The 19,398-nt window shown below is 43.6% G+C and overlaps 2 protein-coding genes across 2 annotated transcripts in view; one reads left to right on the forward strand and one right to left on the reverse strand.

Annotated features, from left to right (window-relative positions):
• The first annotated feature begins 3,156 nt into the window (after nucleotides 1-3,156).
• LOC121506645 (S-antigen protein-like) lies at nucleotides 3,157-8,240 on the forward strand. The gene is made up of 4 exons (XM_041782472.1): nucleotides 3,157-3,207; nucleotides 3,443-3,733; nucleotides 3,792-3,914; nucleotides 5,803-8,240. Exons 1-4 carry the CDS (start codon nucleotides 3,157-3,159, stop codon nucleotides 6,280-6,282), a joined length of 945 nt encoding a protein of 314 aa, XP_041638406.1. The 3' UTR covers nucleotides 6,283-8,240.
• Nucleotides 8,241-9,536: 1,296 nt separating this feature from the next.
• LOC121506647 (potassium channel subfamily K member 10-like) overlaps nucleotides 9,537-19,398 on the reverse strand; it is a 43,400-nt gene continuing 33,538 nt past the window's right edge. Inside the window, exons 3-7 of the mRNA XM_041782474.1 lie at nucleotides 18,495-18,612; nucleotides 15,080-15,240; nucleotides 10,807-10,999; nucleotides 10,473-10,615; nucleotides 9,537-10,224 (exon numbers count right to left, since the gene is read on the reverse strand). Coding sequence (XP_041638408.1) covers nucleotides 9,550-10,224; nucleotides 10,473-10,615; nucleotides 10,807-10,999; nucleotides 15,080-15,240; nucleotides 18,495-18,612 — 1,290 coding nt within the window. The 3' untranslated portion in view covers nucleotides 9,537-9,549. The remainder of the gene's footprint in view (nucleotides 10,225-10,472; nucleotides 10,616-10,806; nucleotides 11,000-15,079; nucleotides 15,241-18,494; nucleotides 18,613-19,398) is intronic.

Below are 19,398 nucleotides of genomic sequence, written 5' to 3' on the forward strand. Positions count from 1 at the left end.
ACATCCTTGTCTCCACATGGCTATTCTTGAATGTGCTTGGCTGTGTCCAGCCACCTTCAGGTCCAGTGGGGGTCCTCAGTCACTGGCACCTTTATTTTAGGGGTTGCGGGCTGAAAAGGTTGAGAACCACTGGTATAGTGGACAGTATTTCCGCCTGTCATGTGGTAGACCAGGGTTGGATTCCCTGACGGGGAGATTTTTACCGTCTGTCAGCATCTCATCCCGTACCCGTCGTCACAGGAGCTTCGAGCTGTCAGAGCTGAGCTGAGGAAGCTAAACTGTCCCCACTGCGCCTCAGGACAAAACAAGGAAAGCTGTCCAAGAACACTTCAACAATATCTCATGACTAAAACAGCACAAGGAACACAGGCTCAAGCTCTTAGTCACTCTCTGCTGTATTCATCAGTAAGCCCTTCCAAGCTCTGTAGACAGTCGTCCAGACTTTGTGAGCACAGGCTGGCTTTTAGACTCATGGCAGTCTGAGAGCCACAGACTGCTTTGGGGGGACTTTGCCTCAAGTTTTGAAAGCTGTCCTGGCCATGAGCTGTGATTCCATGTGCATGGAGCTTTTGCAGTCTCTTGTCAGAGTCTGAGGTTAGAGTTTGTGGTTGGAGCATGCAGGAAAGCTGCTGCTGTTGGAGTCAGAGGCTGCTCATTGGTTGCAGGAACATCATGATCCTCCACAGCTGAATGGCCATGAACTCTTGTTGCTGGCACAGGTTGAAGGTAGTGATGAGGATAAATAATACACTCTTATATAAAAAGGTATTAATGAAAGGTGCTAAAGGGTATAGTGATATCACTCTTAATTACAACAAAACCCTAAACGCTGAGCCTCTGTGAAATCAGTCCGTAGAGAAGCCCCCCTCTTCAGTTCCCGTCTTTGCTCAGCAACAAGTGCAGCAGGCTGGCCCAACGTGAGCGTAATATGGGAGACAAAAAGAACTGCAAGCTTTGCAGTTGGCTCAACTTGGCTCAGAAGGTTGGCTCAAGCGAGCCAGAGGAAGACCCTTATAAGGCACAGGCAAAGCGGGGCAGACGACCACAAAGAGACAGGTAGCAATCAAGAGTCCGATTTATGGCTCACGTACGACCACAAGGAGAGGGGTCGTCTACCGGTCAGAAGCATAATTCAGATTCAGGGCTCGAACAGAGAGAAGTTGTGGACAAGGAGGACCTCTGCTGACGAGATCATCACACTTGTTGAATCAGTGTTTCAGCTCACTAGATACAGTATTTGTTCTGTAGGTCTAGGCTTGGTCTTCTGTCCTGGTGTGCTGTAGGTCTTGGCTTGGTCTTCTGTCCTGTAGGTCTAGGCTTGGTCTTGTGTGCTGTAGGTCTAGGCTTGGTCTTGTGTGCTGTAGGTCTTGGCTTGGTCTTGTGTCCTGTAGGTCTAGGCTTGGTCTTGTGTGCTGTAGGTCTAGGCTTGGTCTTGTGTGCTGTAGGTCTAGGCTTGGTCTTGTGTGCTGTAGGTCTAGGCTTGGTCTTGTGTGCTGTGGGTCTAGGCTTGGTCTTGTGTGGCGTAGGTCTAGGCTTGGTCTTGAAGTCCTGGTGTGCTGTAGGTTTTACCCAGTCTTGGTCTGGCTCTCTGCTGTGACTGTGCTACTTCCTCCTGATATTCTGCTAACAGATGTCCTACAATCAGAAACCCATTTTTGCGTGTCTGTGTTTACGTTACACTGTAAATACAGTCAGACTCCACTCGTGTAAATGAACCACACAGAGAGGTCACTGTCAGTGAAGTTTATTACTGAAAAGGCAATCACTACATCTGATGTAATGACACTGTGAGCAGCGTACTGAGCATGTGCAGAGAGAGGGGCACAGGCAGGCAGGACTGCACGGACAGTTTACTGCATCATCATCACCACCCCTGTCCTCCTGGGCGTCCTTGTCCCCTGCATTGTGTGCATTTTACATTCAACATCATAAACATGATTTAGCGTGTAGTCACAGTAGAGCATGCCTTCTTATAACATGTCTGATTTTAAGGGTGGACATGTTTGTAGTTTTTATTCTGAAGCGTCACTGTGTGGTCAGACAAAGGTGTGTCTTCACAGAGTGTATACACAGAGTTTACATCCACAGAGAGTGTAACATTCATGTGTGTCAGTAACACAGAGTTCATTCACTCGCTACAATCACTTTACATTTATGTTCACCGCCGTCTTCATCCATGGGTGTCTTCAGCCAGCCAGAAGTCCTCAACATGTAGTTCCACTGATGGCCACTAGGAGTTATCATTAAAAACTCTCCTGCCTCAAACATGTCATCACAGTGACATCAAACATTTGTTCTCCCTCCTTTATGGCTTTTCCTCACCACATCTGTTTTTTTTAACCTCTTGAATATGGTCGTTCTCTCAGGGCGAACGCTGACAGACAAACACTAGGACCGGTGCCCTGAGCCAGTCCATGTTTTCAGTGAGGTCACAGGACAAAGGTATCACAGGGATCATGCACAGACATGAGGTGTTTAACAACACTGACATTACAGTTTGATGAGGAAGCATGATGATGACAGACACCACACAGAGTTTAAAACATTCCATTCTTCCACTCCGTTCTTCTCTTCTCACATTTCTTCTTCTGTCTTTACTGGGTGGTGGGGTTCGGGCTACGCCAAGGTCAGACGACATAAATGAACCACAACTATATCCTGATCATTCAGTCTAGGGATTCAGGACCCGTGGGTCCTGATAAGCAGTGGTTTTATTGGTGCTGTGTGCCATGGTGAATACACTGTGATGCACTAGCCCCGCCTCTCTTCCATCCAGCATCGTGACATCAGACTGCAGAGTCTGACATCGGCAGAACCTTAAGTACATGGATCTGGTTTTGGGGTTTCACTCCCTGAACTGAAGGATCTAATCCTCCATCATTTCTTTGGCAATCATTAAATCTTAACATTAAACAGCTGTCATTAATGGTTTCTTTATGCATCGTCTGCCTTCATGCAGCTCCCATGATGCATTTCTACCTGTGTACCAGCTTAACTCCACCCAGTCCTGGTACCAGGGAATTTGTCTTCACTCTTGTCACTGCAGAAAACACTAAATTAGTCCCTCCTTGTCATGGGCAGGGTCACCAGACGGTTGATCAAACTGATGTGATGGCTGAAAGTAAAGGACTAGTGGACCTGAAGGACTAGGGGGTGATGGTGGACCTGAAGGACAAGGGGGTGATGGTGGACCTGAAGGACAAGGGGGTGATAGAGGATCTGAAGGACTAGGGGATGATAGTGGACCTGAAGGACAAGGGGGTGATAGAGGATCTGAAGGACTAGGGGGTGATGGTGGACCTGAAGGACAAGGGGGTGATAGAGGATCTGAAGGACTAGGGGGTGATGGTGGACCTGAAGGACAAGGGGGTGATAGAGGATCTGAAGGATTAGGGGGTGATGGTTGACCTGGAGGACTAGTGGGTGATAGCGGACCTAAAAGACTAGAGGGGATGGTGGACCTGAAGGACTAGTGGGTGATAGTGGACCTGAAAAACAAGGGTGTGATGGTGGACCTGAAGGACTAGGGGGTGATGGTGGACCTGGAGGACTAGGGGAAGATAATGGACCTGGAGGACTAGGGGGTCATGGTGGACCTGAAGAACTAGTAGGTGATAGTGGACCTGAAGGACAAGGGGGTAATAGTGGACCTGGAGGACAAGAGGGTGTTAGTGGACCTAAAAGACTAGGGGGTGATGGTGGACCTGAAGGACTAGTGGGTGATAGTGGACCTTAAGAATAAGGGGATGACAGATGACCTGGAGGACTAGGGGGTGATGGTGGACCTGAAGGACAAGGGCGTAATAGTGGACCTGGAGGACAAGAGGGTAATAGTGGACCTGGAGGACAAGGGGGTAATAGTGGACCTGGAGGACAAGAGGGTGATGGTGGACCTGGAGGATAAGAGTGTGATGGTGGACCTGGAGGACTAGTGGATGATAGTGGACCTCAAGGACAAGGGGGTAATAGTGGACCTGGAGGACTAGGGGGTGATGGTGGACCTAGAGGTGATAGTGGACCTAGACTCCGAGGAGATGATGGTGGGACTTGGTGGACAATGGGGTGATAATGGATCTAGAGGACCGGGGGGTTAAGTGGACATAAAGGATTGGGGGTGATGGAGGACCTGAGGAGTAGGGGGTGATAGATGACCTGAAGATCTAGGTGATAATTGTTGACCTGAAGGACAACAGGGTGATGGTGGACCAAGAGGAATAGGACGTGAAAGATGACCTGGATGACAAAAGGGTCATGGTGGACCTGGAGGTCTAGGGGGGTAAAGTAGACCTAGAGGACAATGGGGTGACAGTGGACCTTGAAGACTAGGGGTAAATGGTGGACATGGAGGACAACAGGTTGATGGTGGACCTTTAGGACATCAGGGTGATAGTTGACCTGGAGGACTAGGGGGTTAATTGGACCTGAATGACAAGGTGCTGATAGTGGACCTGAATGACTCAGGGTTGATGGTGGACCTGGATGATATTAGAATCATGATCGACCTGAAGGACTAAGGGGTGAAAGTAGACCTAGAGGACAATGGGGTGATGGTGGACCTTGAAGACTAGGGGTAAATGGTGGACCTGGAGGACAACAGGTTGATGGTGAACCTGTAAGACTCAGGTTGATGGTGGACCTGAAGGACAACTTGGTTGTAGGTGACCTAGAGGACTAGGGTGTGACAGTGGACCTGAAGGACAATGGGGTTTCAGTGGACTTGGAGGATGAGAGTGTAACGGTGCACCTGGAAGACTGCAGGGTGAAACTGGTCCCAAAAGACAAGGGGATGTTAGTGGACTTGAAAGGACGAGGGGATGAGAGTAGACCTGGAAGACAATGGGGGGAAAGTGGACTTGCAGTACTAGGTGGTGATAGTGGAAACAGAAGACTCGGTAATGAAAGTGGACCTGACAACAAGAAGATGATAGTGGGCCTGGAGGACTAGGCAGTGATAGTGTACCTAAGAATGTGGGGGTTATAGTAGACCCATGGACATCATAATGATAATGGAAATGGAGGCAAAGGGGGCGATCACCCCAAAGGACAAGGGGGTGATAGTAGAACTGGACGACAAAGGGGTTTTAGTTGACCTGCAAGACAATGGGGTGAAATTGGTCCTGGAGGACTAGGGTGGGAAAGTGGACTTGGAGGAAAAAAAGGGCCATATTGGACCCAAAAGGACAAGGGGTTGATAGTGGGCCTAGGTGATAATGGAAACCATGACAAATGAGACAATGACAAAAAAGGGGAAGGGGGTGACAGTGGACCTGGAGAAGTAAGGGGTGATAATGGACCTGGAGGACAATAGGGTTATAGTGGACCTGGAGGAGTAGGGGTGGTAATAGACCTGGGGGACAACAGGGTAATTGTGGACCTGGAGGAGTAGGGGGTGATAATAGACCTGGAGGAAAACAGGGTGATGGAGGACCTGGAGGAGTAGGGGGTGATAATGGACCTGGAGGACAACAGGGGGACAGTGGACCTGGAGGAGTAGGGGGTGATAATAGACCTGGAGGACAATAGGGTTATAGTGGACCTGGAGGAGTAGGGGGTGATAATAGACTTGGAGGACAATAGGGTGATGGTAGAACCTGGAAGAGTAGGGGGTGATAATAGACCTGGAGGAAAACAGGGTGATGGTGGACCTGGAGGAGTAGGGGGTGATAATGGACCTGGGGGACAACAGGGTTATAGTGGACCTGGAGAAGTAGGGGACGATAATAGACCTGGAGGACAACAGGGTGATGGTGGACCTGGAGGAGTAGGGGGTGATAATAGACCTGGGGGACAACAGGGTTATAGTGGACCTGGAGGAGAGGGGGTGATAATAGACCTGGGGGACAACAGGGTTATAGCGGACCTAGAGGAGTAGGGGGTGGTAATAGACCTGGGGGACAACAGGGTAATTGTGGACCTGGAGGAGTAGGGGGTGATAATAGACCTGGAGGAAAACAGGGTGATGGTGGACCTGGAGGAGTAGGGGGTGATAATGGACCTGGGGGACAACAGGGGGACAGTGGACCTGGAGAAGTAGGGGACGATAATAGACCTGGAGGACAACAGGGTGATGGTGGACCTGGAGGAGTAGGGGGTGATAATAGACCTGGAGGAAAACAGGGTGATGGAGGACCTGGAGGAGTAGGGGGTGATAATGGACTTGGAGGACAACAGGGGGACAGTGGACCTGGAGGAGTAGGGGGTGATAATAGACCTGGAGTACAACGGGTGAAATTGGTCCTGGAGGACGGGGGGATATGGTGGGCCAGGAGGATTAGAGGGTAATGGTGGACCTTGAGGACTAGGAGGAAGTGGCAGGAAGACAATGGTGTGATAGTGGACCTAACGGACTCGGAGGATATGGTGGACCTGGTATTCATGGTGTGATAGTGGACCTTGAGGACTAGGGGTAAATGGTGAATCTGAGGACTTGGAGATGATAGTGGTGCCGAAAAAACTGGAGGGGAATGTTGGACCTGGAGAACAACAGGGGGAAATTGGTCCAGGAGGACTAGTGGATGATAGTGGACCTGGAAGATAAAGAGGTGATATTGGACCCAAAAGGACAAGAGGGTAATAGTGGAACTGGAGGAAAATGGTGTGATTGTGGACCTGGAGGACTAGGGGGATATGGTGGGCCTAATGACTAGGGGGCTATAGTGAACCTAAGTACCAGGTCCCCTTGTCCTCCTGGTCCACTATTACCCCCTAGTCCTTCAGGTCCATTATTACTTCGTTGTCTTACAATTTCACTTTCACCCCTTTGTCATCCTATGTCCAACATCCCCCTCTAGCCCTTTTGGGTCCACCATCATCCCCTAGTCCTTCAGGTCCACTACCTTGTTCTTTTGGGTCATTATCCCATAAGTCTCCAGTTCCATTATCAACTTTATGTCCACAAGACCACTAAAACCATGACATGGACCTTAAGGACAACGGGTGATAGCAGACCTGGAGGACGAAGGACAAACGGATGGTCTGGAGCACTAGGTTGTGATAGTGGACCAGGAGGACTAGGGGGAAATGGTTGACCTGCAGGACAGCGGGGTGAAATTGGTCCTGGATGACTAGGGGGTAAAAGTGGACCCAAAAGGACTACAGGGGGATGTTCGTCCCAAAAGGACTAGGGGGTGATAACTGACATCAAGGACAATGAAAGTGATAGTGGACTTGGAGGACAACGGGTTGAATGTGGACCTGGAGGACTAGGGGTTGATGGTGGAAATGGAGGAGTAGAGGGTGGAAGAGACCCTGGAAGATTAGGGGCTGATTTGGGCCCTTTAGGGGATGATAGTGAACCTGCAGGACAAGGTGCTGATAGTGGACCTGAATGACTAGGCAAAGAAAGTGGACCTGAGGACATAAAGGTGATTGTGGGCCTGGAGGTCAACAGGGTTACAGTGTACCTTGGGGACAACAGGGTGATAGTGGACCTGGAGAAACAGGGGGTATTGGTTGACCTGGAGACAAAGGGTTTGTTAGAGGACTTGGTGGACCAGAAGAGATAGTAGACTTGGAGGACTAGGGAGTAATGGTGGACCCAAAGAACTCAGTGGTGATAGTGCACCTGGAGGACTAGGTGGTGATAGTGGACCTGGAAACAAAGGGGGTGATAGAGGACCTGGAGGTCTAGGGGGAGATAGTAGACCTGGAGGACTAGGGGGTAATGGTGGACCAAGAGGACTAGGTGGTGATAGTGGACCTGGAGGACTGGGGGGTAATGGTGGACCGAGAGGACTAGGTGGTGATTGTGGACCTGGAGGACTAGGGGGAGATAGTACACCTGTGGGACTTTTCCATTACATGGCGCGGCGCAGCTTGACTCAGCACGGCTGCCCAGTGCAGCAGGGGGTTGGCTTTTCCACCACAACTAAGCTACCCCGTTTGAGGGCGTGTCTAGAGCTGATGGCGCAGTGTTCAGGGCCTCCCAGATCTCGCTACACTTATTGGTCTGAATGGCTTTACATGGTTTTAAAGCAAAAAACTTAAACTATGACAGCGCTGCAAGCTGCTCTTTTTACATTCCCTCTCCCAGTCTGTCTTTTCCTCTCTCTCTGTCCAAGATCAGTAAACAAACAATAGTTCCAGTGATCATCAAAGGAGACAATTTTCCTGTTTAAGTTAAAGAACAGTCTCCTTATTACTGATCTGTTGGCCTCTAAAGAGCAGAAAATGAACACAATCATATTTTTGGATTGGGCAGTGAGAACGGCATGTTTTACTAGCGCCAGTTAATGAATTAAAGACGGACTCTGTCATGGGCGAAATGTTAAGAACATCTCCTGTATTTTATTTTTTAAAAGTCTAGAATTTGTTTGTATGTAAGAGGGGAAAAGGCTCAAACTTTTGTTATTAGTAGGTGCAGAAAAAGGTGTATTCCTGGATCTGCGCCTGGTCCTTCCTGATCCCACTCGTCAGAGTGAGAAGCCGTGCGCGTATTGGACCGTAGTACGCACAAAAATCTCAAGTATTGGTCTTGTGTCATAAATATTTAAGTCATACGCTGAATGCTGTAACAGAGTTATGAACAGCTGGAGCAGAGGCAGGGATGGACCAGGGGGACAAGGTGGTGATAGTTGACCTGGAGGACTAGGGGGTAATGATGGGCCTGGAGGACATTCCCAATTAGAGGTTCCGGTACCACATGGTTAAAAACAAAAAAACACAACCATGGGAGTCTGAATGTTCCGGACTGCCAGAGACCACATCACTTCTCTTTTTGACTTCGTTACAGCTCAGGTCCAGTTTGCTTAGCTGGTCTACATTCAGATCACTGACGGTCCAAGGTAATCTGTACTTGATCAGTTCTGAGATCCAAATAAATAAACAAATAAATAAGTCTGGTTCTGCTCCAGCTTTCATCATCAGTCTGGTTCTGCTCCAGCTTTCATCATCAGTCTGGTCCTGCTCCAGGTTTCATCATCAGTCTGGTCCTGCTCCAGGTTTCATCATCAGTCTGGTCCTGCTCCAGGTTTCATCATCAGTCTGGTCCTGCTCCAGGTTTCATCATCAGTCTGGTCCTGCTCCAGGTTTCATCATCAGTCTGGTCCTGCTCTGGGTTCTTCCAGGACTTTATCAATAACAGAATATAGAGCCCAGCCTAGACCTGCCTTCTCTTTACTATTTCTGCAGATTTTTATGGTTATGAGCTGAAATTCTAAAATAAAGCCTGGCTGATGATAAAACAGATCAAATTCAACACTGAATGATGAGGGATCAGAAAAACTAAGAAGTCCAAAACCTCGCCCTCCTTCTTTAAACTGGTTTAGAGAAGAAAAACATTGCAAGCTGATAAAGCACAGTGAACATGTGAAGAACAGCTTCTGTCCCTGTGAATCAGAGACAGGAGGACAGATTCTGTCCCTGTGAATCAGAGACAGGAGGACAGATTCTGTCCCTGTGAATCAGAGACAGGAGGACAGATTCTGTCCCTGTGAATCAGAGACAGGAGGACAGCTTCTGTCCCTGTGAATCAGAGACAGGAGGACAGCTTCTGTCCCTGTGAATCAGAGACATAAGGCACTGATGGCTGAGTCCCAAAGCCCTCCTGGTCTACGGGTCCATGTCCATGTGCAGCTCTGGTGTTTGAAGCTTCTTCTCAGACTCAGACTCTTTGGTCACGATGTTAAACCCGTTCTGAGCTTTACAAACCTCCACAAACAGTGGGAAATCAGACAAACTGGTGTTGCATTCTTTGTCCTCCATCTCCTCCTCTCCCTCGTCCTTCCTCCGTCCTTCCTCAGCCGATGGTGTTCTGCATTCAAAGGTGGGTGTGCCGCAGCTGTAGGCTTCGCTGTGAGGTCGGCGGGACTCTTCTGGGATGTTCTTCTTCAGCTCTCGGTTTCGACTGCGTTTAGTGAGTTTGCTGACGGAGCCTAGGCGGTTGAAGATGTTGTCCTCAGACATGGTCTGGTGGTCGGAGCGGCGGTCACAGTGCTCAGCCCCTCGCAGGCGGAGGTTGTTGAGCTTGATGTCGATGCTCTCCTGGGAGGAGGTCTTGTAGCTGTTGGTATCCAGGCTGTTGAAGATGGCCCGCCGTTCTGGGGACAACATATCCAGTGACACGGCACGCTGGTCCAGTCCCAGTTGCCGCCGCTCCATGCTACGGATGGTGGCAGCACGCTGAAGCTTGTCGTGGACCTCCACACTCATTCGCCGCCGCGTCTCCCGGAACTCTGCTCGAACGTTGGCTTTCCATTCCGCTGCGTGAGCCTTAATCTCTCCAACCTTAGACAGAGGTTAAAGGTGAGTTAAACAGGGTCATCGTTTTAGATCTGTCCTTAAATCTAATGTTCTCCAGCACAGTCGGGTCCACATTTCCTGTGCACCATGCCAGAGTCCACAGAGATCACGTCTGAGACCACAGACCTCAGTGGACTCTGTTATGGTGACTAAGTACTTAGGTAAGTAACATAGAGAAGGTATTTAGGAATCATCTTCATCATCCTTGCCTCCTCATGTTCCTCACTACATACCTCCTCCTTGGTCTTCTTGGACAGAACCCTCAGCCAGTCTCCAATCATATTCAGGACCGCCGCAAAGTATGCCAAACCCCCGAGGATCCAGAACCAGACCAGAGGACGGTACCACCGCATGTACTCGATGCGACGGTCACCACCTGGAGAGGAAGAGGAGATCATAATCATCAGTCATCTTCATCTCCGGACACCCTCATCAGAGAAGAGGCTGATCAGCTGTGATATGAACTTAATCCTGAGTTATCAGGCTGCACTGGTGAGCTACGAATGGTTGCCCATTTGTGATCAATTAAAACCTTTGAATGATAACACAGCCTTCTAAACTAGGTACCTGCCACATAATCCCCGATTCCCACAGTTGTCAGCGTGATGACCACGAAGTAGGTGGAGTCGAGCGCCGACCAGCCCTCAATGTGTTTGAAGATAACGGCTGGGATGGTGACGAAGAGGATGCAGCCCACCAGGATGAAGAGCAAGGTGGAGGCCACACGGATCTTTGTTTGACTGATCTGGTTGTGTTTGTTCTGGAATAAGAACAAAGACAGCAGGGATAAGATGAGGAAAACCCTAAACCCCTGACCTACAGAGTCTGAGAGAACCATGAAGAACCATTCAGAGGGGATAGTAACATCCTACCACTGCTACTATGATCTACATGCATTTATATTATCATCACTTCTACTATGATCTACATGCCTTTATATTAGCATCACTGCTACTATGATCTACATGCATTTATATTAGCATCACTGCTACTATGATCTACATGCCTTTATATTAGCATCACTGCTACTATGATCTACATGCATTTATATTAGCATCACTGCTACTATGATCTACAAGCCTTTATATTAGCATCACTGCTACTATGATCTACATGCTTTTATATTAGCATCACTGCTACTATGATCTACATGCCTTTATATTAGCATCACTGCTACTATGATCTACATGCATTTATATTAGCATCAATGCTACTATGATCTACATGTATTTATATTAGCATCACTGCTATTATGATCTACATGTATTTATATTAGCATCACTGCTACTATGATCTACATGTATTTATATTAGCATCACTGCTACTATGATCTACATGTATTTATATTAGCATCACTGCTACTATGATCTACATGTATTTATATTAGCATCACTGCTACTATGATCTACATGTATTTATACTAGCATTAATGCTACTATGATCTACATGTATTTATATTAGCATTAATGCTACTAGGATCTACATGCATTTATATTAGCATTAATGCTACTATGATCTACATGTATTTATATTAGCATCACTGCTACTATGATCTACATGTATTTATATTAGCATTAATGCTACTATGATCTACATGTATTTATATTGGCATCAATGCTACTAAGATCTACATGTATTTATACTAGCATTAATGCTACTATGATCTACATGTATTTATATTGGCATCAATGCTACTATGATCTACATGTATTTATACTAGCATTAATGCTACTATGATCTACATGTATTTATATTAGCATTAATGCTACTATGATCTACATGTATTTATATTAGCATCACTGCTACTATGATCTACATGTATTTATATTAGCATCACTGCTACTATGATCTACATGTATTTATATTAGCATCACTGCTACTATGATCTACATGTATTTATACTAGCATTAATGCTACTATGATCTACATGCATTTATATTAGCATTAATGCTACTATGATCTACATGTATTTATATTAGCATCACTGCTACTATGATCTACATGCATTTATATTAGTATTAATGCTACTATGATCTACATGTATTTATATTAGCATTAATGCTACTATGATCTACATGCATTTATATTAGCATTAATGCTACTATGATCTACATGTATTTATATTAGCATTAATGCTACTAAGATCTACATGCATTTATATTAGCATTAATGCTACTATGATCTACATGTATTTATATTGGCATCAATGCTACTATGATCTACATGTATTTATATTAGCATCACTGCTATTATGATCTACATGCATTTATATTAGCATCAATGCTACTATGATCTACATGTATTTATATTAGCATTAATGCTACTAGGATCTACATGCATTTATATTAGCATTAATGCTACTATGATCTACATGTATTTATATTAGCATTAATGCTACTATGATCTACATGCATTTATATTAGCATTAATGCTACTATGATCTACATGTATTTATATTAGCATCACTGCTACTATGATCTACATGTATTTATATTAGCATTAATGCTACTATGATCTACATGTATTTATATTGGCATCAATGCTACTATGATCTACATGTATTTATATTAGCATTAATGCTACTAGGATCTACATGTATTTATATTAGCATCACTGCTACTATGATCTACATGTATTTATATTAGCATCACTGCTACTATGATCTACATGTATTTATATTAGCATCACTGCTACTATGATCTACATGTATTTATACTAGCATTAATGCTACTATGATCTACATGTATTTATATTAGCATTAATAGTACTAGGATCTACATGCATTTATATTAGCATTAATGCTACTATGATCTACATGTATTTATATTAGCATCACTGCTACTATGATCTACATGCATTTATATTAGTATTAATGCTACTATGATCTACATGTATTTATATTAGCATTAATGCTACTAAGATCTACATGCATTTATATTAGCATTAATGCTACTATGATCTACATGTATTTATAGTAGCATCACTGCTACTATGATCTACATGTATTTATATTGGCATCAATGCTACTATGATCTACATGTATTTATATTAGCATCACTGCTATTATGATCTACATGCATTTATATTAGCATCAATGCTACTATGATCTACATGTATTTATATTAGCATTAATGCTACTAGGATCTACATGCATTTATATTAGCATTAATGCTACTATGATCTACATGTATTTATATTAGCATTAATGCTACTATGATCTACATGCATTTATATTAGCATTAATGCTACTATGATCTATATGTATTTATATTAGCATTAATGCTACTATGATCTACATGTATTTATACTAGCATTAATGCTACTATGATCTACATGCATTTATATTAGCATTAATGCTACTATGATCTACATGTACTTATATTAGCATTAATGCTACTAGGATCTACATGTATTTATATTAGCATCACTGCTACTATGATCTACATGTATTTATATTAGCATTAATGCTACTATGATCTACATGCATTTATATTAGCATTAATGCTACTATGATCTACATGTATTTACATTGGCATCAATGCTTCTATGATCTACATGTATTTACATTAACATAAATGCTACTATGATCTACATGTATTTATATTAGCATCACTGCTATTATGATCTACATGTATTTATATTGGCATCAGTGCTACTATGATCTACATGTATTTATATTAGCATCACTGCTACTATGATCCACATGTATTTGTATTAGCATCAATGCTACTATGATCTACATGTATTTACATTAACATTAATGCTACTATGATCTACATGTATTTATATTAGCATCACTGCTATTATGATGTACATGCATTTATATTAGCATTAATGCTACTATGATCTACATGTATTTATATTAGCATCACTGCTATTATGATCTACATGTATTTATATTGGCATCAGTGCTACTATGATCTACATGCATTTATATTAGCATTAATGCTACTATGATCTACATGTATTTATATTAGCATCACTGCTATTATGATCTACATGTATTTATATTGGCATCAGTGCTACTATGATCTACATGTATTTATACTAGCATTAATGCTACTATGATCTACATGTATTTATATTAGCATCAATGCTACTATGATCTACATGTATTTAGATTAGCATTAATGCTACTATGATCTACATGTATTTATACTAGCATTAATGCTACTATGATCTACATGTATTTATACTAGCATTAATGCTACTATGATCTACATGTATTTATACTAGCATTAATGCTACTATGATCTACATGTATTTATACTAGCATTAATGCTACTATGATCTACATGTATTTATATTAACATTAATGCTACTATGATCTACAGTCATTTATATTAACATTTATGCTATTATGATCTACAGTCATTTTTATTAACATTAATGCTACTATGATCTACAGTCATTTATATTAACATTAATGCTACTATGATCTACAGTCATTTATATAGCATTAATGCTACTATGATCTACAGTCATTTATATAGCATTAATGCTACTATGATCTACAGTCATTTATATTAATATTAATGCTACTATGATCTACATGCATTTATACAAGCATCACTTATATTACGACCTACACTGATTCATATGGCTACATTTGAGATCATTTTAATATTTCCATACTTTTGCTGCCTTCCAAATGTCAGCTGGCTATTTTTTAAAATCTAAAATTTCTAAAGATAAAGAAAAGATAAAATCTCCGTCTACTTTAAAGTTTTAAAGTTTTGATGTATTAGATACTAATTTGCTTTGAATCAAATACATGATTTCATGAATTAATCGAACAAAATACAATGTCATAGTGTTGATGAATGAATCTTTGACTCACTCTGAACATTTTCTCCACCTTTGCGATGCTTTTCACAAAAATAGTTCCCAGCTGATCACCAACACCCGCCAGCAGGAAGCCAAACAGAGGAATACCAAATATGGCATACAGGATGCAGAAGATCTTCCCACCTTCTGTGCTTGGAGCGATGTTTCCATAACCTGAGGGTTTCAGGTCAAAATGCAGGGTTAGGGTGAAAGCATAGGGATAGGAAAAGAAAAAGGGCTGGGGTCAAAAGGCGGGATTAGGGTTAAAGTTAAGATAAAGGGTTAAACCCAGGATAAAGGTTATACTGAAGGGCAAGGGTTACACCTGGGATAAAGGGTATAATGAAAGGTAAAAGTTGAAGTTGAAGGGAAAGGGTTAAACCATGGGGGTCAGATAACCCAAAGAACACAGGGACAACCATGAAGTCATAGTGAAACTGAAGGGTAGAGGGATTATCATGAGGTCAGGGTTAAACTGAAGGGTAGAGGGATTATCATGAGGTCAGGGTTAAACTGAAGGGGAGAGGGATTATCATGAGGTCAGGGTTAAACTGAAGGGGAGAGGGATTATCATGAGGTCAGGGTTAAACTGAAGGAGAGAGGGATTATCATGAGGTCAGAGTTAAACTGAGGGGTAGAGGGATTATCTTGAGGTCAGGGTTAAACTGAAGGAGAGAGGGATTATCATGAGTTCAGAGTTAAACTGAGGGGTAGAGGGATTATCGTGAGGTCAGGGTTAAACTGAAGGGTAGAGGGGTTACCGTGAGGTCAGGGTTAAACTGAGGGGTAGAGGGATTATCGTGAGGTCAGGGTTAAACTGAGGGGTAGAGGGATTATCGTGAGGTCAGGGTTAAACTGAGGGGTAGAGGGATTATTGTGAGGTCAGGGTGAAACTAAAGGGGAGAGGGATTATCATGAGTTCCTAGTTAAACTGAAGGGTAGAGGGGTTATCGTGAGGTCACAGTTTAACTGACGAATAGAGGGAATATTGTGAGGTCAGAGTTAAGCTGAAGGGTAGTGGGATTATCATGAGGTCAGAGTTAAACTGAAGGGTAGAGGGATTATCATGAGGTCAGGGTTAAACTGAAGGGTAGAGGGATTATCATGACGTCAGAGTTAAACTGAAGGGTAGAAGGATTATCGTGAGGTCAGAGTTAAACTGAAGGGTAGAGGGGTTATCGTGAGGTCAGGGTTAAACTGAAGGGTAGAGGGATAATCATGAGGTCAGAGTTAAACTGAAGGAGACAGGGATTATCTTGAGGTCAGAGTTAAACTGAAGGGTAGAGGGGTTATCGTGAGGTCAGAGTTAAACTGAAGAGTAGAGTGATTATCGTGAGGTCAGAGTTAAACTGAAGAGTAGAGGGATTATTGTGAGGTCAGAGTTAAACTGAAGGGTAGATAGATAACCTTGAGTTCATAGTGAAACTGAAGGGTAGAGGGATTATCATGAGGTCAGGGTTAAACCGAAGGGTAGAGGGATTATCATGACGTCAGAGTTAAACTGAAGGGTAGAAGGATTATCGTGAGGTCAGAGTTAAACTGAAGGAGACAGGGATTATCGTGAGGTCAGAGTTAAACTGAAGGGTAGAAGGATTATCATGAGGTCAGGGTTAAACCCGGGATAACGGTTATACTGAAGGGCAAGGTTTACACCTGGGATGAAGGGTATAAAGAAAGGTTAAAGTTGAAGTTGAAGGGAAAGGGTTAAACCATGGGGGTCAGTTAACCCAAAGAACACAGGGACAACAATGAGGTCAAGGTTAAACTGAAGGGTAGAGGGATTATCATGAGGTCAGAGTAAAACTGAAGGAGACAGGGATTATCGTGAGGTCAGAGTTAAACTGAAGGGTAGAGGGATAATCATGAGGTCAGAGTTAAACTGAAGGAGACAGGGATTATCGTGAGGTCAGAGTTAAACTGAAGGGTAGAGGGATTATCATGAGGTCAGGGTGAAACTGAGGGGTAGAGGGATTATCGTGAGGTCAGGGTTGAAATGAAGGGTAGAGGGATTATCATGAGGTCAGAGTTAAACTGAAGAGTAGAGTGATTATCGTGAGGTCAGAGTTAAACTGAAGGGTAGAGGGATTATCGTGAGGTCAGGGTTAAACTGAAGGGTAGAGGGGTTATCGTGAGGTCAGAGTTAAACTAAAGGGTAGAGGGATTATCGTGAGGTCAGGGTTAAACTGAAGGGTAGAGGGAGTATTGTGAGGTCAGGGTTAAACTGAAGGGTAGATAGATAATCTTGAGGTCATAGTGAAACTGAAGGGTAGAGGGATTATCGTGAGGTCAAGGTTAAACTGAAGGGTAGAGGGGTTATCGTGAGGTCAGAGTTAAACTGAAGGGTAGAGGGGTTATCGTGAGGTCAGGGTTAAACTGAAGGGTAGAGGGATAATCATGAGGTCAGAGTTAAACTGAAGGAGACAGGGATTATCTTGAGGTCAGAGTTAAACTGAAGGGTAGAGGGATTATCGTGAGGTCAGAGTTAAACTGAAATAGACAGGGATTATTGTGAGGTCAGGGTTAAACTGAAGGGTAGAGGGGTTATCGTGAGGTCAGGGTTAAACTGAAGGGTAGATAGATAATCTTGAGGTCATAGTGAAACTGAAGGGTAGAGGGATTATCGTGAGGTCAAGGTTAAACTGAAGGGTAGAGGGGTTATCGTGAGGTCAGAGTTAAACTGAAGGGTAGAGGGGTTATCGTGAGGTCAGGGTTATACTGAAGGGTAGAGGGATAATCATGAGGTCAGAGTTAAACTGAAGGAGACAGGGATTATCGTGAGGTCAGAGTTAAACTGAAGGGTAGAGGGATTATCGTGAGGTCAGAGTTAAACTGAAATAGACAGGGATTATTGTGAGGTCAGGGTTAAACTGAAGGGTAGAGGGGTTATCGTGAGGTCAGAGTTAAACTGAAGGGTAGAGGGATTATCATGAGGTCAGAGTTAAACTGAAGGGTAGAGGGATTATCGTGAGGTCAGGGTTAAACTGAAGGGTAGAGGGGTCATCGTGAGGTCAGAGTTAAACTGAAGGGTAGAGGGATTATCGTGAGGTCAGGGTTAAACTGAAGGGTAGAGGGGTTATCGTGAGGTCAGAGTTAAACTGAAGGGTAGAGGGATTACCGTGAGTTCAGGGTTAAACTGAAGGGTAAAGGGATAATTTTAGGGTTAGGATTTTATTCTGGGGTCAGGAGCGTAGGAAGATGGAAGGACAGGGGACTGTAGCGGGAAGTGAAGGACTGGTCAAAGTGAAAATAACAGATAAGTCAGAATTTTTTGTAATTTAGTTTTAATGTAATTTTAATTGTTTCTTTAAATTGAATGTGAGTTCAGAGCACAGCTAAGTCTAAAGGTTTGTTTTTAGCTTTCTACAGATTAGTAGTGTGGCTCTGCCCGGGACAAAAAATAATCAAAGCGGAAATTGCCTTTAGTATACCTATGGTAGTGATGACTGTCCCAGCGAAAAAGAAGGAGCTGCCCAAGTCCCAGTGACTTGAGTTATATGACGTGTCACCAATTGGACTCACACCAGCGTTCACTGCATCCACAGAATGCTGAAAGACAAAAAACAGACTTTAAGTCTACGTCAGAGTCAAACTAATCCCGCTGTTAGGACATTCTGACATAAAACAAGCTAATCCAGCTGTTAGGACATTCTGACATAAAACAAGCTAATCCAGCTGTTAGTACATTCTAACATAAAACAAGCTAATCCAGTTAAATGTTATGATAGGAGTCACATTCACTGAGATGTTAGAATGTTACAATAGGAGTCACAGTCACTGAGATGTTAGAATGTTATGATAGGAGTCACAGTCACTGAGGTGTTAGAATGTTACAATAGGAGTCACAGTCACTGAGGTGTTAGAATGTCATGATAGGAGTCATAGTCAATGAGATGTTAGAATGTTACAATAGGAGTCACAGTCAGTGAGATGTTAGAATATTACAAAAGGAGTCACAGTCACTGAGATGTTAGAATGTTATGATAGGAGTCACAGTCAGTGAGATGTTAGAATATTACAATAGGAGTCACAGTCACTGAGGTGTTAGAATGTTATGATAGGAGTCACAGTCACTGAGATATTAGAATGTTACAATAGGAGTCACAGTCACTGAGCTGTTAGAATGTCATGATAGGAATCAAATTCCCTGAGATGTTAGAATGTTATGATAGGAGTCACAGTCATTGAGGTGTTAGAATGTTACCGTAGGAGTCACAGTCACTGAGATGTTAGAATGTTATGATAGGAGTCACAGTCAATGAGATGGTAGAATGTCATGACAGGAGTCACATTCCCTGAGATGTTAGAATGTTACAATAGGAGTCACAGTCACTG

Source organism: Cheilinus undulatus, unplaced genomic scaffold, assembly GCF_018320785.1.
Source record: "Cheilinus undulatus unplaced genomic scaffold, ASM1832078v1 Contig3, whole genome shotgun sequence".
NCBI classification, from domain to species: domain Eukaryota; kingdom Metazoa; phylum Chordata; class Actinopteri; order Labriformes; family Labridae; genus Cheilinus; species Cheilinus undulatus.

Bases quoted from the DNA above. Each gene is read 5' to 3' on its own strand.
- LOC121506645 (XM_041782472.1), top strand. From the start codon at position 3,157: ATGGTGGACCTGAAGGACAAGGGGGTGATGGTGGACCTGAAGGACAAG. The intron at 3,734-3,791 runs TAAGAATAAGGG...GTGGACCTGAAG, and splicing joins TAGTGGGTGATAGTGGACCT to GACAAGGGCGTAATAGTGGA. The intron at 3,915-5,802 runs GTGGACCTGGAG...ACAGGGTTATAG, and splicing joins TGGAGGATAAGAGTGTGATG to TGGACCTGGAGGAGAGGGGG.